Source organism: Pleurodeles waltl, chromosome 3_1 (genome assembly GCF_031143425.1).
Source record: "Pleurodeles waltl isolate 20211129_DDA chromosome 3_1, aPleWal1.hap1.20221129, whole genome shotgun sequence".
NCBI lineage: Eukaryota > Metazoa > Chordata > Amphibia > Caudata > Salamandridae > Pleurodeles > Pleurodeles waltl.
The window spans coordinates 1349647147-1349673122 of NC_090440.1; the positions used below are offsets into that span (position 1 = coordinate 1349647147).

At 46.8% G+C, this 25976-nt stretch overlaps 1 protein-coding gene across 3 annotated transcripts in view; it reads left to right on the forward strand.

Annotated features, from left to right (window-relative positions):
* Nucleotides 1–25976, forward strand: part of CBL (Cbl proto-oncogene) — a 404076-nt gene that overhangs the window by 250445 nt on the left and 127655 nt on the right. For all 3 annotated transcript variants that reach the window (XM_069224841.1, XM_069224840.1, XM_069224842.1), the window contains exon 10: nt 13741–13866. In XM_069224841.1, coding sequence (XP_069080942.1) covers nt 13741–13866 — 126 coding nt within the window. The remainder of the gene's footprint in view (nt 1–13740; nt 13867–25976) is intronic.

Consider the following 25976-nt stretch of genomic DNA (forward strand, 5'->3'; position numbering starts at 1 on the left):
ACAGACAGCTTATGCGCTTTCTGATAGAAAGTTCTATATCCAGATTCCTTAACTTGGAATATTTCCCAAGTGTCAGACTGGATGCGGAAAATCTTGAGCACTAACTCTGCGTGCTTTTAGGTGGTGTTGGTGGTTCTGCATCAACGTCATTCACTCCAGATCTAACATGCATGATGCCTGTATGAGCACCACCCCGACTCGCTGACATTAGTTCCTTACTTTCTCCGCCACCATTGCAGAAATGGAGAGCTACCTCATTTTTTGACCAATTTGTTCGACCCTTTGTCCACTTTTGAGGTTATGTCTCCCAACAAACATTTGGGTTTTAAACCTTGTGTGTTGTGTCAAAGGCAGCTGTCTGTGTCTAATTCCCGCTTGGTCTGTCTTTGTCTGGGGTCAGTCCATGACCCCAGACACAGTCTTCAGTGTGCCCAAAGGCAATCCGCAAGTGTGCCATGAAGCTCATAGAGGAACAGCATGAGAAAACCCTGCATTATTCATGGTCCTGATCCTGGGGAAGATCTCTGGCCCGGTGTAGGAGTGGGCCTCGTGAGCAATAGTCATTGATCAGGTAAGTCCAAGAAGCACAAACAGAAGTTGCGAAAGCATTTTTTTGTTTCCCTAGTCAGCACTCTGCTTCTAGGCTCTTCTTCCACACTCTACTCAGGGGAATTCGGGGAGGCATGGAGACGACCTGGCCGCCTGCTCCACAGGTAAACTCTGCCCAACTTAAGGAATTAAAGAATGCACTCTGTCTTTGGGCCACCGACTCCCTCTGGAGGATCTTTGGCCCCCATGGAGCTGCGAGATGCCCCAGCTGGGTTACCACTGGTGGGTCCGCCACATACACCAGCAGAGCCCCCTGTATCTGTGTTCCGATCTGGACTGACTGACTTTTAACCCCCCGTCCCCCTGATGCTGCCTCAATCACCCGCTACTCTGAACCCATTGTCGTGTTCGACTAATACGCCGCCACAGCATGTCGACACTGACCAGACCACGCCAACAGCCTAGTTCCGGCACTCTGCCTCTGTCTGTCTTAGACATTCTAACTTTGGAGTTGGTGTTGTCAACGGTTATGGGTTCAATGTGAACAACTGGTATGAGGAGCTGGGGGAAGCCAGTGAACTGGACAAGTCTCCCCTAGCGTAGTCTCTCCTCTGGGACCTGTCACGGAGGAAGGTGCGTCCTTTGCCATGGAAGTGGGATGGTGCAGAGGTCCTCTACCTGTGGTTTCCTTCTGTTGCAGACAAGACCTATGTCCTGACCAAGGTTCCTCAGCTGGGGCTGAGCTCTAAAGCCCTCACGCTTCTTCACCTAGGGACCTGGGCCAAACCTTGCACAGGGGGGTGCCTGTAGACCGGATGATTGCCCACTGCCAAAGCCCAACAAATGGAGACTTAGCTTTCCTTACTCAACACCCTTCTCTCGAGAGCCTAGTGGTACAGGCCTCGGATGTCAAAGTCAACCCAAGAGTTTTCCCAACCACTCCACCGGACAGGTAATCCAAGAGGCTAGACACTTTTTGAGTAGAGGATTTTTTCTTCCACTAGTCTAGCTTTGCAGTCAGTGAACACAGCATGCCTCTTGTAGTGGTACATTCACACTTTGTAGAACTCGGTTGCACAAGTGATGCCCATTGTCTCAGAGGAGCCCACAGCTTTGCTGAATCAGGCGCTACTGGACGGCTGAGACGCAGCAAAGTCCACCATTTGAAGTGGATTATTCATCACTGACTCACTAGACCGGACCTTTGCCTCTATGGTGGCATTCTGCCATCATGCCTGGCTGAGACCAGGTCACTTCTCGGGGATGTCTACTCTTTGCTGATGGGCATGCCTTTTAATGGCTCCTGCCTGTTCAGCGACAGTCAGGTCACCGCCAGGTCATTGGGCCTTTCCTCTGCTCTGCGCCAACTGCACTCCTCCTTTCACACCTTCTGTGATTATGGTAGGGGGGAGGTCTCAGTTGCGCCCGCAATACCACCCCTACCCCCAGGGCCATCAGGCTTCCCAGCCTTTTTGTGGTGGTGGACGCGACTCCTGAAAGGTCATGGGCCCCAAAGCCAGAGAACTGTCCTGCCCCTCTGGCTGCCATAGCCCTAAAAACCCTTTAGCATTCCCTCACCGCTGCACAATTAACCTGTTGACACCAGACTCGGGCACCACCTACATCAGTGCCAAGCAATAACATGGCAGTTGGGTGCTCCAAATCATCCAACGGGGTTATGCCCTCATATTCCTGCAAACCCTTACACCCTTGCCTCTGTCCTTAGAGTGGCTGATAAAGGACCACCTCTCCTTGCTACTTCAGGAAGTGCAGGCTCTTTTGGCAAACTGAGCCAATGAAGAGAGCACCAGAAATGAAGTGTGGCTGTTATTCCTGTTACTTTCTGATGCCAAAGAAGGATGTGGCCCTCTGCCTTGTTCTAGGCCTACACCCCATGAACACCTTCCTCTGAAAACAGAAATCTAAGATGCTCTCTTTGCCCCAGGTCCTGTTTGCCTTGGATCCCAGAGACTGGATGATAGTGCTGTACCTCCAGGACATAGATTTCCTCATTTCCATAGGCATTACCTGTGGTTCACAGTGGGCCAGGCGCACTTCGTTTGCTGTGCACGCTTTTGGCCTCGCCAGTGCCCCTTAAGTGTTTACGAAGGTGATGTGGTGGTTGCAGCATATCTTCGAAGATTAGGGGTTCCAGTCTTCCTCATTAATTGTCTGCTGAAGGTGGGCTTGCTACAGGCAGTTGTCACCCACCTCGAGAATATGGCAAATCTCCTGCATTCACTGGGCTTCATTATAAGCCAGCTGAAGTCACACCTAACTCAGTCTAAGACACCCTTTTTCATCAGAGCCATTTTGGGCACTGTGCAGTTCTATGCTTTCCCTCTGGGATGGAGATACACTCTTGGTATTATCCTGATGTTTCAACCAGAGTCATGGTTCTCAGTGAGACTGACTCTGAGGCTCCTGTGAATTATGGCCTCCTGCTGGTGAAGCATGCCAGTTGGCACATGCAGGCTCTTCAGTGGAAGCTGAAGTCTCAGTGGGCACAGCACCAGGGCAATCTCACCGATTTGGTCCAGATTTTGGAGGAGACTGTAAAAATGATCTGTACTGGTGGTTGTTGAACTGCTACTAGGTCAGCAGCAGACCTGTCTCTGCCCAGCCAGAGCTGACTGGTGACTGATGCATCACTTCTGGGTTGTGGTGGCCACCTGGTGTAAGTGGAGAACAGAGGAGACTGATTTCCAGTTGAGGTACTGCTCTGCATCAACCTGTTAGGGTTGAAGGTTAACTGCTTGGCATTGAAAACCTTCCTTCCATCCACCAAGGGAACGCTGGTCTAGGTGTCCATGGACAACCCCAGCGCCTTGTGATATTTCAACAAACATGGTGTGGTGGGATCGTGGACCCAGTGCCCAGATCCCCTTTGCCTTGAGACTTGGCTGGAACTTTAGGACGTCTTCCTAGTTGTACAACTCCTGGTGAGATCTCTGAGCACCAGGGCAGACTGGCTGAGCCATTGATGCCTTGCAGACCACAAATGGTGTCTACATCTGGACTTGGCCCAAAGTCTGTTGTGAGAATAGGGAGAACCTTGTTTCAATCTGTTCGCTACCTGCAGAGAAAGTGCAATGCTAGCACTTATGCATGTTGGGGTTTATAAGTCTTCTCCCACTTGGGACTCCTGTAAGCCTTTTGCTGATATCTCACCCGATATCTCAAAAAGATACAAATAGACCATTCCCAAGTCTTCCTTGTGTTGTGGCTTTGGATTGGGCATGGATAGTATGGTATCCAGAACACCTGGGCTTGAACATATGTCCTCTGGTCAGACTGCCCCTTCCGGAGGATCTCCTGTTGCAACACCTGGGCAGCTTTTTGCTTCTGAGCCTGCACACACTCCACTTTCATACGTTGGGATTGAGCAGTGACAGTTGATTGTCTTTGATCTTCCTTTGGAAATCTGCAATCATTCTGGCAGCCAGGCATCCCTCAACAAAAGAAGTATACACTTGCTTCTGGGACAAGTTTGTAGATTGGTGCTCCTCACAACAAGCTTACCAATTTTCTGCCTCTGTCAGAGGTCTTGTTTGTACTGTTAGTCTGGAAAGGCCTTGCTCTGGGCTCAGTTAAAGGCCACTTTTGAACAATTTTAGCTTTATTGAAGTTGACCGATCAGCCCTTCCTGTTGAAGTCATAGACATGTTTCCTCAAGGGCTTACAACATATTTTGTCTTACCTCTTTCGTTATGTCCCAAAGGGATTTCAATTCATCTTTGAAGTTTCTCCTGAGCACTCCATTTGAACCACTACCCAACTATTCTCTAAGTCGTTTGACTAGTAAGCCATTACATTGCCCTGGAGGGCCAGTGAGTGTCAACCTGCTTCGGTTAACCCTCCATATGCCAGCTTTTATCCATACAGACTGGTTGTTTGCACGTGTGCCTCCCTTCTCCCAAAGGTGGCAATTCCCTTCCATGACTGCCAAAATATCACACTGCCAACATAATTCATTCCACCTCATCCTTCCAAGGAAGAGGAGCTAATACATTGCCTGCGCCCCAAAAGAGACCTGTCTTTTTATATTGACCACACCAAAGAACATCGGGTGAATGACCAGCTCTTCATTAGGTTTGCTAGGGTGAAAGAAAGTGCAGAAATGGACTATTCGGCGATGTATTGTATTCTGCATAAATCTTAGAAGCTAGCTAAGAAAGGGGGCTTCCAGACTTATTCTCCAGAACAAAGGCCGCTTATGTTGTCCTGAACATCTGCAGCTATAAGGCATCACTTCACATGTTGACATTATTGCCTCAATAGGTCTGTCGAGACTGGTATTTTGCCTGTTCAGTCCTCCAGGGTTTGTTGGTTTGAGCCAGTTTGGAGACCCATCTCCGCCTATATTGGCCCTGTGCATGCCGCATCTGGAGCAGAACATGTCAGCGCAGATCTGCTGATGCCGACTAACAGCACACAGAGGTACTGCTCGAGATTTTCCGCTTCCAGTCAGATGCATGGGGATGAGAAACTGTCTTTAGCCTAAATACTGGGAAACTGTGTATATGGCCATGGCCTCTTACATAGGAGAATTTTGACACTATTCCTTTACCGAATTCAGCAGTCGCAATCTCAGATTGCACAGCAGTTTCCATTAGAAAGTTAATTTTGCCATGAATGCCTAATTAAGAATCTTCTTAATTACCTTACACCTGCACTTCATCTTTAAAAATGGTGTACAGGCCTTATTTAGGAATTCAAAGAACGTTCCCATAGTGAAGCTCAAGATTGCAAATTCAAACCTTGTCCTTCATCTTGTGATCTGCTTTGATATTCATAAACAGAATAGAGCAGCAAACCCATCCGTTGATCCCAGAAAACCAGAATTATAGATTGAAGCAAAAATCCAACTATGCAGACAAGCTATCTAGAAACCTGGCCCACTTAGGGATCTGTTGTGTCTCAATGTGGTAATGATTTGCAAAGTTATTGATTGAGTCTCTCGCTGGCCACCCCGCAAGTCTGCCATGGTTACTATTCTAAGGAGGTCTTAGTGACCATATTGCTAAAGAGTGTTCAGTGACCACTTTCTCTCTTGAAATCTATAGGAGCTGGTTCTTTACATAGTGGACCAAAATTAGGTACTCTGTGCAAAGAGTCCAATCAATCCCCAAAAGTATCACAGAGGCATACATTACATCCCCCAATGCTCCTTTTGGGTAGTGTGGTTGAGGGTTTAGGCATATCAGAGGGTAGTGCTCGGCATGTATGATACACTCATACAGTAAGTGAGACACTAAATAAATCCTACACCAATTTATAAAAAGAACACATACTTTTATATAAGCATTGATACCAAGATAACGGAATCGGGTGAGTAGTTTTTAAGTTTTAGCAGGGATTGGAGATCCTGTCCAGCTGATCCTACAAGTGAGCTCGGGGTCTCCGAAGTCTGGGGGATGTAGGGGCACCATGGTCCTCTTCTCCTCGGTCCAGTGCGTCCCGTGCAGTGGAAAGTCGGGCCTGTGTCATTAGAGGCGGTTGCGGAGAAAAGGGGTCTGCAGAATTAGGCTGTAGAAGCAGTCGGGAAGTCTACGGAGGGCAAGCTTGGGGTGGGCTTCGTCTATGGAGAGCCGGGGAACCACACTGGCCCACTTGAGCTCTTGCTAGGTGGCTCGGGTGCAGTGGTGCTGTCCGGCGTTTTGCTTTTGGTGGTACTGGTTCTTTCTTTGGGTGCCTGCAAATGCTCCTCGGCTCCAAAGGAGTTTTTTTGGGAGATTAGCGAGGCACTGGCAGCTCTCCTGGTTTCTTGGAAGCTACAGTAGTAGGACAGGTCAATTGCTTCACAAGGGTCAAGTGCAGGATGCAGACTAGTAGGTTCTCTGGATCAGCAAGCTTCCTGTCCACTTTTATTTGTGTCCAGCGAAGATCTAAAGTCCTGGTATCATGGGGTCCCCTAAATATTCAATTTAGGTAGTGTTAAAGGGAGTGAAGGGTTGTAGCCAATCGGTTACTTACCCTTGTGGTCACTACACACCCTGGATGACCACTTCCTTTGGATAGGGGACATTATCCTGTCCCATAATTCCTAATTACACCACATGCAAGATGGCTGAATTCCTGAGGCTATGTGCATTTCAGGCTGGTCACGATAGGGGTGTGTCCAGCCTGGAAATGCAAGACGCCTCCTGTATAACTAATTTTCTCACCTGTACAGGTACCAGATGGGCCCTGGGGCATGGCGGGGTTGGTTGGCATCTTCCTCTGAGGAAGGCCAGTTCTACATGTGAACGGTGGTAGGCTTCTTTGAAGCCCCCTGCCTTGGAATGCAGATTTGCAGGTCATACTGTTGAGAGGGGTATATATAACCAGAGCAGGCTTTGTTTCTGACCTATAGAGAGCAAAGACTCACCCTTGAGAGGGGTTAGATTCTCGTCTGTTGGTGGCAGACTGGGTATAACTAGTCAGTAAGCTCACCAGCAGTTGGTAGGTTTTCAGGGGGTGCCAGTAAAGTGCCATCTGGGTGCATGTATTAATACTGGAATCAGTGTGGGCTTATCAATATGAGATGTTTGATACCAAACATCCCTATTTTTAGTGAACCCATCATGTTGCTGGGAAACTCGTATTGACCAGTGTCCAGCACATGTACTTAAAATGTCTTCCCTGTTCATTTACTGTGTCTAAGCACACTATCCATCTGGTCATCATTTACTTTATGGTTGTCAAATCAGTATTGATTAGATGAGTGTTTGTGTATAATTTTAGTGTTAAGATAATATCTTGATGATCTCTGTATATTTAAAGTATGACATGGACAGGTGGACTATAAATCACACTATTAAAATGTTTTGTAGCATAAGTATTTAGGTATCAGACGTTCTGAATCAATCTTTGAATATAATATACATTAACTGTTAAAAACATTAATTCATCACATTGCATGTTACCTTTTCATACTCTGCATATTTTGAATTAGGAGCATTTTTATGTGCTCGGTAGACAAAGCCTTAGCCCGGATTAAATTGTTGAGAAGAGAATGGAGCATGAAAAGAGGCTATAGTGCTTTGTAAGGAGTTGTAGGAAAGTGCCCCCTTTTGACATGGTCACCCCCACGTTTTGCCTGGTATTCATTGCAATTTTGACAAAGTGCACTAGGTTCCTGGTATCCATATTCTCAGTGCCAGATCTCCTAAGCTGTACAATTGTTCCCCTGATTGGCAATACCTTTGGCACCCCAAGTTCATAGTAAATGGCACCCCAGGTACCTAGTGCATGGGTACCAAAGTAGGTCCCTAAGAGCTGCAGCATGTATTGTGCCACTGTAAGGGACCCCTCACCCAGCTCATGCAGACTGCCATTGCAGGCTGAGTGTGTTGGTGCAGAAATAAAATAAAGACAACATGGCACATGGCCTGTGTGCCATGCCCACTGACATTGCATGCAATATATGTAAGTCACCCCTACAGCATGCATTTCAGCCCTAAGGCAGGGTGCATTATATTACATGTGTGTACGTAGCCACAGGAGCAGATATCCCTCTTGTAGGAGGCTGCCTCAGTTTCTGCTGTACACCTATGGTGTGATACCCTATACTGAGTCCATGCAACCCTTAGTGATAGTGTTTAGGTGTCCAGATAGGAGTCGCAGAGCCAAGCAGATAAAGCTTATCCTGGAAGAATGTAGAGCACTTGCATTACCACAGTAATCAGACATTAACTCTCACACAATAAAGAACCACACAACTGTTGCAAAACTAAAGGATTCTTTAATACAGCACTAATTACTAGTCTAGCAGTATATCTTCCTTTGGAAATATCTGCACGCGGAGCCCCCACGAGTAACCCACAGGCGATGGACACTGAGTCACAAGGAGGCCTCATCAGCACAACAAAACAGAAGTTCCACGTCGCAGGAGTTGCAAAATGGAGGCTGGTCTTTAGTTTGTAGAGTTCTGGAGGCTGGGGCTTCTCGGTGCTCAAGGATCTCTTGGAGGAAGAGCCAACAAGCCTTGTCTAGAGCCGCAGTCGTGGTACACAGGGGTGCTGTTCCAGTGGCAGCAACACGGGTCCCCAGTCTCCCACGTGGACCAGAAGACAGTAGGGACCCAAAGAGGACCACAGAATCGCCACCTGTGTTCTGTGAGCAGAGCCTTCACGTTGTTTGTGGGACAGCAGGATCCACAGCTGGTTGTCGTTGTCTTGAGGTGCTTACAGATGCAAGGTAATGACTCCTTAACTCCAGGGGAGATTTCTTTGTGATTCCAGGTGCAAACAGAGTCCTTGTTACCTGAAGGATGCACTCACTTGGAGTTTGAAGAATTCTTGCAGGATCTGAAGAACCAGTGTTGCAATGGGAGCCTTCCCACCAGAAGCAGGCATGTTTCGGTTCCAAAGCAGACCAGCAGTGGTCACAGGGGCCAGTAGCAGAAGATGTCTTGCAGAGAGTTCCTTGTGTAGTCTTGCTCGACATATCTGAGGACCCACCCTCGTGGGAGGCCTTAAGTAACCCTAAAAGGGGGTTGGTGACTCTCTGAAGTGACCCACCTATCAGAGGGGGTCAGGGACATCATCTACCTGGCCTAACCAGTCAGTGGTCCCAGGTGCCTCTGCATATCCTTGTTTCCACAGTGGAAGAATCAACCAGCCACCTGGCAGAGCTCTTTGCACCTCCTTGGGGGAGGAGCTGGACAGGGGGTGGTCACTCCCCTGTCCTTTGTGTGGTTTCATTCCAGAGCGGAAAACAGGGGTTCCTGAACTGATGCAAACCGGATTATGCAAGGAGGGCACCAAAAGTGCCCTTCAAAACAGTCTAGTGGTGCTCAGAGACCACCCCACCCCAGCCCATAGACACCTAATACAAAGGAAGAGGTGGTCACACCTCTTCCTTGCAGGAAATCCTTTGTTTTTCCTTCTGCTGCTTGAGTCTGACTCTCCAGCAGGAGGGCGGAGCAGTGTCTGGGGTCGGCAGCAGCGTGGGCTGGCACCTAGTCTCCATAGGGCTGCACAGGCAGAACTTGGGAATCCTCTAATGAACCCCCAGAGCACAGGGGATCATGCAACTAGGACTGGAATCTGTGTAGTTGCATGATTCCATAATGTTTGATACCAAACATGCCTAGGTTCTGAGAAGCCATAATGTAGTTGGGCCAATTATGTTGAACAGCGTTCACTACATACCTTAAGATTGCTTCCCCACACTTGCAAAGTCCAGGGAATGGAGTTCCCTGCTCATGCATGGGTACCTTCACACTGGCTGAAGGGCCTACCAGAAGGGTGACTTATAGTGTCTACGTCTAGTGACCAGGATATAAGGTAAGCCTTATATCGGTGGTGAAAGGATGCATGCACCCTTTCACGCAGGCTGCAATGGTAGGCCTGCAGATGCAGTTTGCATGGGCTCTCATGGGTGTCACAATACATGCTTTAGCCCACGGGAGACCCCTGGTGTACTAGTGCCCTTGGTACCTAAGTACCATATACTAGGGGCTTAAATGGATGCGCCAGTATGCCAATTGTAGGGTGTAAAGTTTACCAGCAACCAAATTTAGAGGAGAGAGCACAGGCAGTGGGGTCCTGGTTAGAAGGATCCCAGTGCACTTCAGCCTATACACAGACACAAGGCAAAAAGAGGGGTTAACTGTGTCAGAAAAGTGCTACTTTCCTACACCTCTGTTATGTCTTTGTTAATTCTTGAACGTAGTAAGTGACCAGGGAAGCCATTCTAAATAAATATGCTGGACACTGGTCAAAACGAGTTCCTTAGCTACATGATTACTTCACTGAACAAAGGGATGCTTGTTTCAAACATCTCGTATTCATAAACCCTCACTGATTCCAGTGATGGATTTGCTATTACATGCACCTTGAGGGCACCATAGAGATGCCCCCTGAAAACCTACCGTCTACGGGTTTGCTGACTGACTGGTTCTAGCCAGCCTGCCATTACAGATGGATGAGTTTTTGATCCCAAGGGTGAGAGCTCATGCTCTTAGGCGGTCAGGAGCCAAGCTTTCTTTGGCAGGAGGTGTTGCACACCTCTTCCAACATCATGACTTGTAAAATAGCATTCCAAGGTGAGAACTTCAAAGAGCCCACCTCCTTTGGTATGCAAATCTATTTTCCTCAGAGGTGAGGGGATGCCAACCCCCCAGCCTATTTGGCACCTGGACAGTCTGGAAAATTAGTAGTCAGAGAAGCCTTCCCACCTTCAGGCTAGTTCCACCCCTAAGGTGGTCTATCTGATGTGGACACAAAATTTAAGTCTGCCATCTTGGTGATGACAGAATTAGGAACTCGGGGACAGGGTTATGCCCACTTCCCACAGGAAGTTGTCATAAAGGGGGTTTATTGACCCCAGGGATAAATAGCCCATTAGCCACTCTCCTAAATCTAGTATTTAAGGGATGGGGACACCCTGGCACCAGCAAATCAGATCTTGACAACCTGAAAGAAGACGCACAGGAGTCCCAAAACCAAGAACAGAAGACTAGCAACTAACTTGGCGCCAACCCTGCCAGCCTGCCTGCTGTCCTCAACAATTGTGCCAAGCATCACTCCAGACCAACGGACTCCTGTGGAGTAACTGAGGGGCTCCCCTGCATCCTGCAGGCCCCCCAGAAGAACTGCAAGGACTCGGGACATTCAAAAACTACTACCAACACCAGGAAGCACCACTGCACCTGTGCCCCCTGTCCTGAATTGAAGTGGGACAGTGGTGCCAGCGTGGTCCCCAGGCCTCACAGAACTGAAGCCCACTTTGGATTTGCCAGCTGTGGACTTCCCGTCACTGCCTGCAGCCTCTTTGTGCAGGCGTCCTCTTCTGTGAGTGCTGCGGTGACAAAGACCTGATGCCTCAGGTTAGCTCTGCACCCAGCCGCTCCAGCCCGAGGAGAAGAGGATCAGTGGTGTCCCTACGTCCTCGAGCTTTGTGAAACTTGAGCCCCCTTGTTGGTTCAGCCGGACTGGCCCCCAAGTCCCAACTTGCAGCCTCTTTTTAACTGGACCGATCCCTATTGACTTCAACAGGTCACCCTACGCTGAATTTCACCACTGCACCAGGCTGCCCCATAATGCCTGAGGTGACCTGTTGGTGTTACCTGTAACCACCCCACGTATTCACTTTAAGTCGGGAAGATTGGTCCTGTAAGTTGGTAAAGTACCTGTATGAAGTATATGCTTTTCCTCCATAGGATAACGTTACCGCTTGACTTTTCAAACCTGTAAGAATTTCTAACTCAAAATGTACTTAACTGGTGGTGATGTGCATTTGTTGCCTAAAATTATATAAATACAAGTGTTATTTTTATAAATATGTGTGGATTTCCTTATTGAGCTGTGTACCATTTATTTTCTGTGTGCATGCAGCAGATGTCTAACACTCCTCTGATAAGCCTAAGGCTGCTCAACCACACTCCCCCTGAAGAGAGAGCTCCTTAGCATTGCTAGAGCAAGCACCTGTCCACTTAAACGGGATACGTGGACTCTGCACAGTATTTTGGTATACTATTTAAGGAGACAGTTTCTTACAGGCGTGAAGAAATCTTAACTGTTTTTATAAAGGGGTAGTGCAAGGCCCATCGGTAAGAATTCTATTTTTGTTATTTTTTATTAATAAAAATGCAACAATATACAATTACACTGAACATTTTTCCTTGCTTTTTATACATTTAGCATGTAAAGGACATTTGTAGCATATCATCAGAGTTGAATGAGAAGGAAGGATGGGGGAGGGGTTTGGAGGGAGAGGGTGTCTGAACATAGAGAGGGATGGGGGTGTAGTTGCCCATACATTCACATAAAGCAGGGAGACATGTGAAACAAAGCAATGTACCACATCTAAAGGACACTGATGATTGGTTCACAAACAACTCCTTTTCCTATAACAGTTCAGTGGTTCAGAGGTTCAAAGAGCGCCTCCTCATTTGACAATCTAGTAGCATATTCAACATCTAGTGACTCCGGGTGGAACGTAAGCGGATCATCATTTGATTTGTCTCCTTGTTTCCCTTAAGCCCTGGAGGTAAGGGCAGTATTCTGAGGTACGATCACCCAGCCACATCTGTAAGGGAAGGAGGGACAGGTGCACTTATTGGCAGGCAGTGAGCTGCGTCTCAGTCATCTATTATGCTACTTACATGGGACTCGCTGATCTTGATGGGGTGAGGGCTGCGGGAGGAAACGCTAATGGGGCTGGGAGTGTATTTGGTGTTTCCCCTGGACAAATAAGATGAACAGTGACAAAAGATCACATTTATAGCAGTGGGTGAAGTGTTTGAGTGCAGTATGTATTATGTCTGAGGAACATCAAGTAGTGTTTGATTTAGGGGAATATACCTTGAGGAGGTAGAAAGTAGAAAGACAAAGCAGACTATTGTAGAAGTGATAGAGATAAATTATAAAGACCGAGAAAGAAATGTGGTTAGTCCTAGATATGATATGGTTTAGGTCAAAGAGGAGATGGCTGCAAAGTAGAACAAGGCGAGATGCAATGAGTAAGGGCTGGGGTGGGGGGAGTACGAGGTCAGGGGAGCTATGAGAATCAACACTGAGCTAGGCTAAAATGATATTAAACGTGGAGGGGGAGAAGGGAGGTAAGAAGGTGAGAGGGAGAGAATGAGAAAGAGAAAGGCACCCAGCGTCCCACTCGGGGTAATGTGTATGGAAATGGGGGAGGGAAGAGGAGAGATTTGGTAAGAATTCTTGATCACTTTTTAGTTTCTTCATGCAGTTTGGTTGTGAGGGATGAAGGGGCAGCTTTATACCACGAGCTTTATAGAAGGCCATCTATGTAGCAGACAAATCCCACTTTCTAGCTGCACCACATGTGGTAAAATTACTCGGCCTTTATACTAGAGGGCACAGTAGTGCCCTAAAACCCATATTTGTTAGGCACAATTAGAATGGGGAAGCTGGTCCTTGATTTTTTTTTTTTTTATTGTGTGTGTGATACTTCCTGTGCTGTTCATTACTTTGAGTTTTGTGCCCATTGACACTGAATGAGATGGCTGAATACTGCATTGAAGTTCATGTATTGTTTAGCGGTGTGATGAGGTTGCCTTGTATGTACTAGCAATGATGTGGTTGGTCTGATGCCTCGCAGAGTATGCTTGACAATCACGGACCGTGAGTTTCTCATTTTTGTATATTTTGTTCTTGTTCCAAGATAAAGCCCAGTAGAATATGCATTTTCGTGTTCTTCCAAATTCATCAGTGGCTCTATTTTCCTTGGTAGGTGGAACGTCCACCATCCCCAGTCTCCATGGCTCCTTCTCTTCCCCCTGTTCCACCACGATTGGATCTCCCACCCCACCGCGCACCCAATCCCCTTGGAGCCTCGAGCCCAGGAACCACTTCAAAGGTAAGGCATCTAGGACCACCTGCTCGTTGCATGGCGCACAGCACTGGGGTCTAACTAAAGGCAGCCATTGTTCAGTTGATGTTGATAGAATACCTTAATTTAAGCAGTATGGTACCCTTTTAAGTTTGAATATCTCTAGCCTTAACTCATATTTTGAGGTACATTTCCTAATTTTTGTTGTCTTGCAGTACCTGATGTGCGGGCAGGGATATTGTTGTTAGTGACAGATAATACCCAAACTATCGCTGATGTCCAACTCCCACTTGAAGGCTGTTTTTTTCCTTTTTTCATGGAAAATTATATTCCAATATTTTTTAATATGAAAATAAAGTTACTAAGTGGTGTTCTTTGAAATAGGAAGATTTTCAAAAATCACTTGTCATTAGGAAATGCTTTACATTTGTCCTGCCTTGAGGCTGTTTTTGTCATGCCGTGCAGACTGCCCTGTTACATGGATAATTTTATGATTGATTTACTTCAGCGTGGGCAAACTATATTTTTTTGTCTTTAACGTCCATGCTGCATATATAACAGTGTGAACTCGGTCGGCGGTATTGAAGCTCTGGTCACGTTGTTCAGTTACCCAGAGTCATTTCTTGTGGCTCTCCCCTTAAAACACTTGAAATTGGTGAATGATTTACGTAAAACAGAAATCCTCAAAGCGAAAGCTGCTTTCCCAGCACCGCGGCAGAGCTGATACTACAATATTCACTGTACTCAGGAAACTTGTCGTATAATGCTTTGCAGGGAAAAACGTTTACAAAATATTTCTGTCCATAACGCACCATGTGGTGGTCCTAGGACAATGGGACCACCACCAAAACATCCAGTACGACGCACTTTCTGTCTAGGTCATCTCTGGGTCCCCACACTAAGTTAGTGGGGACCACAAAATAACCCCTCCCACCATTTAGTATCTTTTTAAGCATTTTCGTGTCTGGAACTTTTGTTTTACAGCTGGGAATAGCTGGGTTTTAGGCCCTTGTTTGTAATCTCATTGCTATATGCCTGCTACCCCTGAAAATATGTAATGCACTATGCCCTCTAGGGGTTACTCTACATTATTTATTGCCATTTTCTTTTTATGTCCTTCAGGGGCTAGCTATATAGTTACATGGCCATGTTTCTTAGAAATGCTATTTTTGTTGTAATGTCCTCTAGGGGTGGTTCTAAGCATTGCACTCATATCAGCATACTAAAATATTTGTGTCAAGGAATTTTGACCCATATTGCTTTGGAGTGTATTACTTTTCCAAAACATTTTTACTCATTACTCAGCCTATCGCAGTCCTAGCACAATGGACCCATCTTCAAAACATTGCCCACAATGCCCTCTTTCTGTCTACATCATCTCTGGATCCCCACACTGTTAGTAGGGACTCCAAAATAATAACTCCTCCCAACATTCAGTGTCTTTTAAGCCTTCTCCTGGCTAGAAATTGTGTTACAGCTGGGAGGAGTTTTGTTTTAAAGGCTTTGTTTATAATATCATTGCAGTAGGCCAGCTAGCCCTAAAAACACCCTCTAGGGGCCAAGTATATGGTTACACTGCATTAAGTTCTCCTGTTTTTTTCATGGGGTTATGCTCTCTAGTGGTTAACAGTATGGTTACTTGACCATGTTTCTTACAAATTATATTTTTGTTATGGTGCTCTCTAGTAGCTGTTTTGAGCATTACAGTCTAATGCCAAAAGTTTTTCAATAAAGATTTAAATTATAATTATATATGTTTAATAATAATCATAATTCAGGCCAACTTAACAGTATTACAAAATGGCTGTTTGGACACTCTTGATATGTTTGGGGTGACCCTTCTAATTTATTTATCCTCCGTGGCTGTTGTCTTTTTTGGGGGAATTGTGTTAGCCAGCCAGTAATTGTGGTAGTGGGGTGTCGAAAGTGGTATTCTATTGGAATTAGCATGGCAGATTTAAATTAGGATGCTAAATGGCAACATTTTCATTTTGTGCTGCAGATAGAGGAAGAAGGTAAATGGTAGTGCTTTAGTTATATGCAGGGCTACTGCAATTATATATTAGGAAAAAACGAAATTATGAGGCAGAGTTGACCAGTTTATGTAGCAATAAAAGTCCAGTTTTGAATTTACAATGCCAATAGCTCTAAATCAAGCAAATGCAAGACCTATTGCATTGCAAATGCTTGTTATGGCAGAAAGCTTATATTTCAGCACATAATGGTGTTTTGCAGCACTTAAAATGGCCGCATGTTGATTGCAATTTCCTTTTAAATCAAATTCAAGTGCCTTGAACCAGGTTTTTGGAGGAAGTGGTTCAAAGCACATTATTCCATACCTCGGTGCATCTCAGCACCACTCCGGGCTCAGGCAATACTTATGGTGCTCCCTTTGGCTGTTTTTTTGTTTTTTTCTCTCCCCCCAACAGCATGACACTTTGAGTCAGTGCTAAGTTGAGTTTTCAGCATGGATGGATTCCTTTTTTGGAGCACCTCTCTACCCTTTCACATTTGGGGAAATAATTCAAAATGTAAATGACAGATATTGCGAGTCATGACAGATGAAGAGATGTACACCAAACAATTGAAAGTACACTTTCTAAGTGAAGTTCTCCTTTCATGCCAAGTTTTGCATAAATCCATCCAGCTGTTTGAGCTGCACGCATGAGCAATTATTTCCTACGGGAGCTAAGATAGGAATTAACTTAATCGCTGATTTTTACCCACACCTCCTTTTTTTTGCCTCATGGATGGATCTTCACAAACCTTGGTATGCTGAATCTTATCTGAGTTAATAGATTGCCAAATGTGTCGAAAGTTAAAGGTAAATTAAGCAAAAATTTTCAATGGAACCACAGTCTGAGCCACAGCTACTCAATATGCTACTATATATATAATATATTTATGTATGTGTGCTTGTATATATATGTCTGCATTTGGTGTTCAGGTTATGGTTTGTGTGGCTGTTGTGCAAGTTATAGATTGTGCACCCAAACATAACTTGCAAATTTAAGTGTGGTTTTGGTTTTACTTAATGACCATAACTGCAGTTTAACTGTTTTTTGTGTTTTTTTTTTTTAATTCTTTTTAAATGTATTTTCAGGTGTTAACCAAAGCTAACCCTAACTTCAATTAGAAATTTTGTTTTTTAGTGGACTTTTGGGGGCTTTCAATCACATTTTTGATCATATACTAAATTTGAGTTTGTCCGATAGCAGCCAAGACAGAGTCTTGCCTGAAGACTGTGTGCCCAACCCTCTGTAGTCAGTCCTCACTACCCAGCCCTGTGCAGTGATGTTAGGTGCAAGTCTTAGCTCCAACACCGTTGGCATCCAGTTGCATGGACTTCATCTGTGCGCAGTTGTGGTTGTGATGTAGGAACAGTCCTTCAGCCAGTTCTCTCTTCCACTCCGCTGTATGCAGCCAAATCCCAAGTGTGGCTGATGGCCAGGCACAGCAGTCGTGTATTGAATGCTTGCCCCCACTTGTTTTATTTGGTGGGATTTGTGAATCCTACGCTCCATTATCAAATCTTGCGATACACCTATTTTTTTATAATTAAATTAATATTAAAATTTTGTGTCCTTACCAGATGGGCCTGGAGGGGCCACAGTAGGTTCACCCTACTGCCTTATGTTCTTTTTTTTACTTTTTATAGTTCTCAATCATAGTTGGTCATTCTGTGACCAATAAAGGACCTCGGTCTGCGGCCACACGTCATAATTTGGCAAAATAACTCCTCAATTTATTCAAATGGCATTTATGGTGTACAGGGAGGAGGTACTTTTCCTTCTGCTACCATGGTTGTTGGCAACCCTTAGCCTTATTCCTCAATAAGGCCAAATTATTCAAACAATTACATTGATTTGTTGATTTAGCATTTTTCCTTTTTAAGCGTCAAATAGCTATGGCATGGAAAGCTTCAACAGCGCAGGACACGAAGCAGTGGCTGCAGTCCTTGTTGTTGTGGGCTCGAGCCGAAGCCAATACACTGCAAGCATTACACTACAGGAGCCTGTTGAAGACTGAGATGGGACATTGGTGTAGGAAGTTGGCTCTGTATATACTATCTGAAAGTGAGAGATAGTGTGCACAGAGTCCAAGGGTATCCCCTTAGAGGTTGATAGTGGCAAATTTAGATAATTCTAATGCTCTATTTTGTGGTAGTGTGGTCAAGCAGTAGGCTTATCAGAGGGTAGTGTTAAGCATTTGTTGTACACACACATGCAATAATGAGGAACACACACACAAAGATTTAACTCCAGGCCAATAGTTTTTATATGGAACAATATATTTTCTTAATTTATTGTAGAACCACAAGATTCAGGATTTGAAGTAAATACATAAAATGCAAGATACTCCACACAATTAATAAGTGGAACTTTGAATTAAAGCAGTAGTACACACAGTGTAGGTTAAAATGGCAATAAGCTATTTTAAAAGTGGACACTGCAAACATCAACAGTTCCTGGGGAGGTAAGTTTAGTTAGGTTTTGCAAGTAAGTAAAGCACTTACACAGTCAGTCTCCTCGGCATAGGCAGCCCACCGTTGGGGGTTCAAGGCAACCCCATAGTCACCGCACCAGCAACACAGGGCCGGTCAGGTGCAGAGGTCAAAGGAGGGCCCAAAACACATAGGGGCCTATGAAGAACAGGGGTGCTCCGGTTCGGTCTGCTGGCAGGTAAGTACCTGCGTCTTCGGGGAGCAAACTAGGGGGGTTTTGTAGAGCACCGGGGGGGGGGGGGGGGGGGGGGGAGACACAAACAGACACACAAAACACACCCTCAGCGGCACAGGCGGCCGGGTGCAGTGTGCAAAGTTGGCGTCTGGTTTGCTATAGGAAGCAATGGAGGGACCCGGGGGTCACTTAGGCGGTGCAGGCAGGGCACATGGGGGCTTCTTGGGCCAGCCACCGACTGGGCTAGGAAGAGGGCTGCCTGCTGGTCACTCCTGCACTGGAGGTTGGTTCCTCTCGGTCCTGGGGGCTGCGGGTTCAGTGCTTGGTCCAGGCGTCGGGTTCCTTGTTACCAGGCAGTTGCAGTTAGGGGGAGCCTCTGGATCCTCTCTGCAGGCGTCACTGTGGAGGTGCAGGGGGGTCGACTCAGGTTACTCACGTCGCCGCAGTCGCCTGGGAGTCCTCTCTGCAGTGTTAGTTCTCTGGAGCTCGAGCCAGGGGCATTGGGTGCAGAGTGAGAAGTCTTATGCTTCCGGCGGGAAGGGAGAGTTCTTTCAAAGTTGCTTTAAAGTTGCAAAAATGTTGCAGTTGGTGAACAGTGCAGCTGTTCTCTGGAGTTTCTTGGTCCTTCGGGTTCAGGGCAGTCCTCTGAGTCCTCAGAGGTCACTGGTCCCTGTCGGATGCGTCGCTGTGCAGGTTCTTTGAGTCTGGAGACAGGTCGGTAGGGCTGGGGCCAAGTCATTTGTCATCTCCGTCGTCTCTGCGGGGCTTTCAGGTCAGCAGTCCTTCTTTGTGTAGGTTGCAGGAATCTGATTTCCTGGGTTCTGGGTTGCCCCTAAATACTAAATTTAGGGGTGTGTTTAGGTCTGGGCGGCAGTAGCCAATGGCTACTGTCCTAGAGGGTGGCTACACCCTCTTTGTGCCTCCTCCCTGAGGGGAGAGGTGCACATCCCTATTCCTATTAGGGGAATCCTCCAAACTCAAGATGGAGGATTTCTAAAGGCAGGGGTCACCTTAGCTCAGGACACCTTAGGGGCTGTCCTGACTGGTGGGTGGTGACTCCTTGTTTTTCTCATTATCCTCTCCTGCCTTGCCGCCAAAAGTGGGGGCAGTGGCTGGAGGGGCAGGCATCTCCACTAGCTGGGATGCCCTGGGGTGCAGTAACAAAAGGCATGAGCTTTTGAGGCTCACCGCCAGGTGTTACAGTTCCTGCAGGGGGAGGTGAGAAGCACCTCCACCCAGTACAGGCTTTGTTCCTGGCCACAGAGTGACAAAGGCACTCTCCCCATGTGGCCAGAAACTCGTCTGGTTGTGGCAGGCTGGCTGAAACTGGTCAGCCTAGCACTAGGAGTCGGACTGGTATTCAGGGGGCATCTCTAAGATGCCCTCTGGGTGTATTTTACAATAAATCCCACACTGGCATCAGTGTGCATTTATTGTGCTGAGAAGTTTGATATCAAACTTCCCAGATTTCAGTGTAGCCATTATGGAACTGTGGAGTTCGTGTTTGACAAACTCCCAGACCATATACCCTTATGGCTACCCTGCAGTTACGATGTCTAAGGTTTTGCTCAGACACTGTAGGGGCATAGTGCTCATGCACTTAGGCCGTCACCTGTGGTATAGTGCACCCTGCCTTAGGGCTTTAAGGCCTGCTAGAGGGGTGACTTACCAATGCCACATGCAGTGTGAGGTGGGCATGGCACTCTGAGGGGAGTGCCATGTCGACTTAGTCATCTTCTCCCCACCAGCACACACAAGCTGTGAAGCAGTGTGCATGTGCTGAGTGTGGGGTCCCCTCGGTGGCATAAGACATGCTGGTGAACCTTAGAGACCTTCCCTGGCAACAGGGTCCTTGGTACCAGGGGTACCATTTACAAGGGACTTATCTGTGTGCCAGGGCTGTGCCAATTGTGGGAACAAAGGTACAGTTTAGGGAAAGAACAGTGTGCTGGGGCCTGGTTAGCAGGGTCCCAGCATACTTTCAATCATAACTGGCATCAACAAAAGGCAAAAAGTCAGGGGGTAACCATACCAAGGAGGCATTTCCTTACAATTGGGATACATATAGTCTTAATGTGGAGGCTAAGAATGACAATTACCCACCCTGAACAACGAAAATAGTCCCCAATCCCTGATGGTCTAGAGCCTGGAGGGCAATACATCTGCCGACCACAGTCTCTGATATGGAGAACCGTTGATCTGCTCCAAATTGCGTTAAGGGCATCTTGCCCTTTGCAATCCCGAGGAAGGGTGATCTCCTTGCAAAATCCTCAATCCGGCCTACTGAATATCTACTTCTGCTTGGAACCCACAGTCAATGTCCTATGTTTCCTGGAGCCCCCCAAACATGTACCATGATATTCTTCCTAAGTCACACTGTAGTAAGCATATTATGTTCTTGAAATGTGTTTGATCTACGCCCTCTTAGGGATACTGCAATTTATGATATTTAGGTGCACACGTACTAGTTTGATGTTCTTTTGCATGATTGCTTTGTTGTATCATGTGTTCAACCCATTAAAAAGATAAATAAAAAAAAGCCTTATTCCTAGGTCTGGGCTGCCCTAGTTTTTGATTCTCAATATCTGGCTGGCCTTTCCTTCCACTCTCTGAACAAGCAATTCAACCAATGCACTAATATGGAAACCTGATGTATTGCTATTCTCCATATGGTTTATTGAGGAGTTTTGTGAAACTCGAGTTGCAATTTTGCAGTTACTTGAATGTGCTACAGTGGGAATGGGAAAAGTGCAAAAGGAATGTGGCAGTAGATGCTGAAGCAGGAGAAAGTGGGACAGGGTGACTTTTGATATTCTTCCCCTGGTCCCCAAGATTTTGTCTATGGCATTATATTGCCCCCTGCTAGTGAGACACTTTTGTTTTCACTGTTTTTCAGAGCAGTTGAGAGTTCAGACAGGGAAGAAAAGCAGAGTACAGTTTTGATGTTTTATTTGAGGCCTGCTGAATCCCAAGTGAAACCTTGAGGCTCCTTTAACAACTTAATTAATTGAAGCCTCGACATTAGTTAAAACTTCTCTCAAAACAGCATGTGACTTGCATCTATCACTCACCAGTATGCAGATTGTTTGGAGCAGAGCAGGACTCATATATGACCTATATGATTATACAGTTTGTTCTTGCAGCTTGGGGAAACCTGCATGCTTAATCTAAAATGATATGCATGTTTAAAGTAATTTGGTTCTGGTAGATACTTCTTCCCTAGATGCCAGACTGGATTTGTAAAATTAAAAGCAATACTCCTGCTCACCGGAGCCCTGGAGGTGACCAACTAAGCTGCATTTAAACACCACCCATGCACGCTGAATACGTTCTTTTCTTTTCAGTCCTTCAGATGTGGATCGGGAGCTCTGCTTTTATTTCACTGGTGAAAATAGTTTTTTCCTTTAAAAAAAATAATGTTTCCAGCCTAGTAGGGACTGTTGCAAACTGATATCTGATAGACTTCCAGGTTCCTTAACTTAGAATTTCCCCCAGGTGTCAGCCTGGATCAGAAGATTTTTTTGTCTAGCAGTAGCTCTGTGCATCGTTAGGTGGCGTTGGTTGACTCTGTCCGTCATTGACATCTGGTCACTGGCTTTGACGTTGTGGGTCATATACAGGTGCCACCCTGGTGTGCTGATGTCAATTCTTTCTTTCCACACCAGCCTATGCGCAGATCCAAAGAAGAGCTACCTCACAGTCACTTGTTGACTCTTTTCTTTCGACTTTTTTCAAATAATTTTTGACTTTCTAGTGCGTCGATGTCACGTAAGACAGAGTTCAAGCACTGCGACTCCTGTCATCTGATGATGTCCGTGACGGATCCGTACCTTGTGTGTCTTTGGTGTTTGGAGCGCGACCATAACCCAAAGTCATGCTCAGAGTGCCGGGCCATGAACCCGAAGGTTTTGAAGGAGCGATTACTAAAGCTTCTTGCAGCCTGGCGCTCGGTTCTGTCTCAGTCTCTGTCGAGAGGATGGTTGGCTCTGCACCTCTCTGGGTTTCCAGAAGCCGGAGCCACCCCTGCCCAACTCAGCGAGTTCTATGAGGCCATGTGCCTCATTTTTGGGCAGTCTGACACACTTGGAACACTTTGGGCCCTGTGGGGTTAAAATGATCCCCCTCGGGTTCTGCTTCAGCCTCACCTCCGAAGGGCGCCCAGGGATCTTTTTCCAGATCATCACTGGCGTCGGTCGTATCACTGTGACAATCCCCAATGACTATGCTGTTGCCAGTGCTTCAGACGCCGTCTGGGCCCGCGGTCAGCATCGATCCCATCAAGCCAATGTTCTAGACACTACCCTGGACACTGGCATGCTTCCCCCCCCACCATGGCTACGGAGGAGGGAGTGTCGTATTCAGTGGTGTTGAGGAGAGCAGCTGAGGTTCTGGGCCTCAAGCTGCCTTCTGTGACAGTCAGGGCCAACCTCCTGACTGAGGTGCTTCAGCCTGTGGCTTCCTCTTTAAACTGAGCCCCTCTTGCCCTCAATTAGGCCCTCACTGATGTCCTGCTGGGGACTTGGTCCAAACCCAGCACAGGGGCTCCTGTCACTAGGACAATTGCCCACCGCTGTGCCTAACGACCCTGTATTCCTTACACCCTACCCCTGAGAAACTTTGTTATCCAGGTCTCTACACCCCCAGGCGCATTCCTTTCCGCATCCCCGGATAGGTAATCCAAAAGACTGGACCAGCTTGGAAAGAAATTTTTCTCTTCCTCCAGCCTGACATTGCGCTCCGTGAACACTGCATGCTTTTTGTGCTGTTACTCCCATACTTTGTGACACTGTTGTGCAGGTGCTACCATCGGTCCTAGGGGAGGATGGGGCCATTCTCTCTTAAGCTGTTGCTGATGGGAGAGAGGCAGCTAAGTTAATGATCCGATGTGGACTGGTTACAACCGGCTCACTGGGTAGATCGGTTTCATCTACGGTGTCCTTGAGGTGCCATGTTTGGTTGAGGACGGCTGGCATTTTGGGGGATGTCCAAGCTACGCTTATGGACATGCCCTTCAATGGCATCCGTCTCTTCAGACACAAAACCGACTTGGTGCTCGAGTGGCTTAAGTAGTCCCAGGCTATGACTCGGTCCTTGCAGCTCCCCCTCCCCCCTCGGTTTTCTTTTCACCCCTTACACCTTTCAGATGTTCCCGAACACATTCTTGAGACCAATCTTCCTCGCGGTCAAAGACTGTGGGTAAGTCAAAGAAAAAGCACAAAGTCCAAGCAGGACTCTGCCCCTTTCCGCCACTCTCCAAAGAAGGCGTGAGGGCCTCACTGTGCCTTTAGCCTTCGATCTTCAGAGGAGCTGTGCCCATCTCTGATGCCGATGCTTCCCAAGGTCCTGGGCTCACCCACGACCTTGCACCAAGTCAGAGACTTTGGAGAAGTTATGCTGTGCATCTTTGGCATGTTTCTGGTTCCCTGTGTTGTGCCTCCTAGGGCCCAGCTACTGAGGTTAAAGTGAATGTCCTCACAGAGGTCCTATTACCTGGCCAGACACCAACCCAAGCCTCTTTTACCTTTCATTGAAGCCCTTAGTGACACGCTGTTGAGCACTTGGGCCAAGTCATGCTCTATCCCATTTTAGTTTTCTGTGCTCCCTTTTGGCCTCATCAGTGACCCTCTGGTGTTCACTGAGGTGATGGCAATGATTACTGTCCATTTGAGACGGTCCGGATTACCAGTCTTCCCCTACTGTGGCAACTAGATGTTGAAGGCTGGCTTGCCACAATTGGTCACTGACTATCTTCAGATAACTGCAAACTTCTTAACATCTTTGAGGTTCTCGATCAATTCGACTATCACACCGGTCTCCTTTGCGGAGGCTCCTTTTTATATGAGCTATCCTGGATAGAGCTTTTTCTCTGGGCTATCAAGTCCAAGACATGGGCTAAAAGCCTTATGTTTCAACCTCAGTCCGGGGTCCATGTGAAGATGGCTCTGAGACTTTTGGGCCTATTAGAGTCTTCCATTCTGCTCACCGATCATGCCAGGTGGCAGTGCAACTTGAAGTCTCAGTTGGTCCAGTGCCAACTGAACTTATCTACTTTCATCCAGATGTCAGAGGAGACTGTAAAAGATCTACAGTGGTGAAAGCTTGATCGCTAGTGGACTAGCAGCAGACTGCTTCCTCTGTCTACCCCACTCGAAGCTGACAATGGTGACTGATCTCGCTCCTGGGTTGGGGAGGCCTGCTTGGAGAGGTGGAGATCAAAGGGTATTGCTCGCTGGTGATCTGCTACCACTTCAACTCTTTGGAGTTGACGTTGAAAGCCTTCCTGCCCACCATCATTGGGGGAACAACTGCAGGTTCTCACCGCTATGTGGTATTGCAACAAAAGGGGCAGAGTGGGATCCAGAGTTCCGTGCTAGGAGGCTCTGTGCTTTTGAAGTTGTCTATATCATCTGTGATTTTCCTGGTGGTATGCCACTGGCAAGATTGCTAAATGCTAGGGCAGACTGTCAGCGACGCCTAGCGGATCATGATTAGCAATTGCTTAAAGAAGTGGGCGAGAATCCCTGATCAGTTTGCCACTGCTGAGAACATAGTGTCAATATTTTTACGTGTTGGAGTGGGTACGAAAGGTCTCTCTTAGAGATGTATTATGCTTAGGCCCTCTCTGTCCAGCCTCATTGTACCACTTTTTTCCTGGACAAACTGGTGCTAAGACCTCAAACACCATTCCTGCCGAAGGTATTGACGCCAGACATATCCTCACTCTTCTCACCTTTACTCCTTTACTCTGCCCCATCCCTCAAAAGATGAAGAGACTCCATTATTTGAACTGTAAGAGAAGAGACCCCTGAGCTTTTCGAATTGATCGTACCAAGAAACATTACGTAGACTATCAATCCTTTGTGGGATTCACGGGGGGATGGGATGGGAGGGAGGGGGAGCAGGGGTGAAGTAGGGTAAGGCTTTGCAGAAACAGACCGTCTCTCGTTAGAGCATTCTCAGTATGAAGATCTGCTATGCGCTGGCTATAAAATAGCTTTCATTATGTTTGTGAGCCCTCCACCAGGGCAAAGGCTGATTCCGCTTCGTAGGCAAAGTACCTGTCCTCTATTCATCAGTCAGCTGCATGGGTATCCATGCACACATGCACAAAACACTATCGCCTTTATAGCCTGGACTGTCTAGATGACTGTTTTCCCTGCTCAATTCTGCAGGATTTTTCAGTTTGAGCGATTGCATAGACCAATAACCAGGGTAGTTACTGGTTTGGTATCTATTCACAAGGTGTGGAATCTGCTTTTAGAAGTACCCATCAGAATAACAAATTACTAAGCTTCTTTAAACCACTTTCTGGTGGATACTCTGTCTGCATATTCCTCACTGTCCTCCCACCTCCCTGATCTGTGGAATGGTCTCTTTGGTCTAAAACGATCCAGTGTAGAAATCTGTATACAGGCTTTTCAATTGGTCATTGGGCTCATCATTTTAGGGGGTGGACAA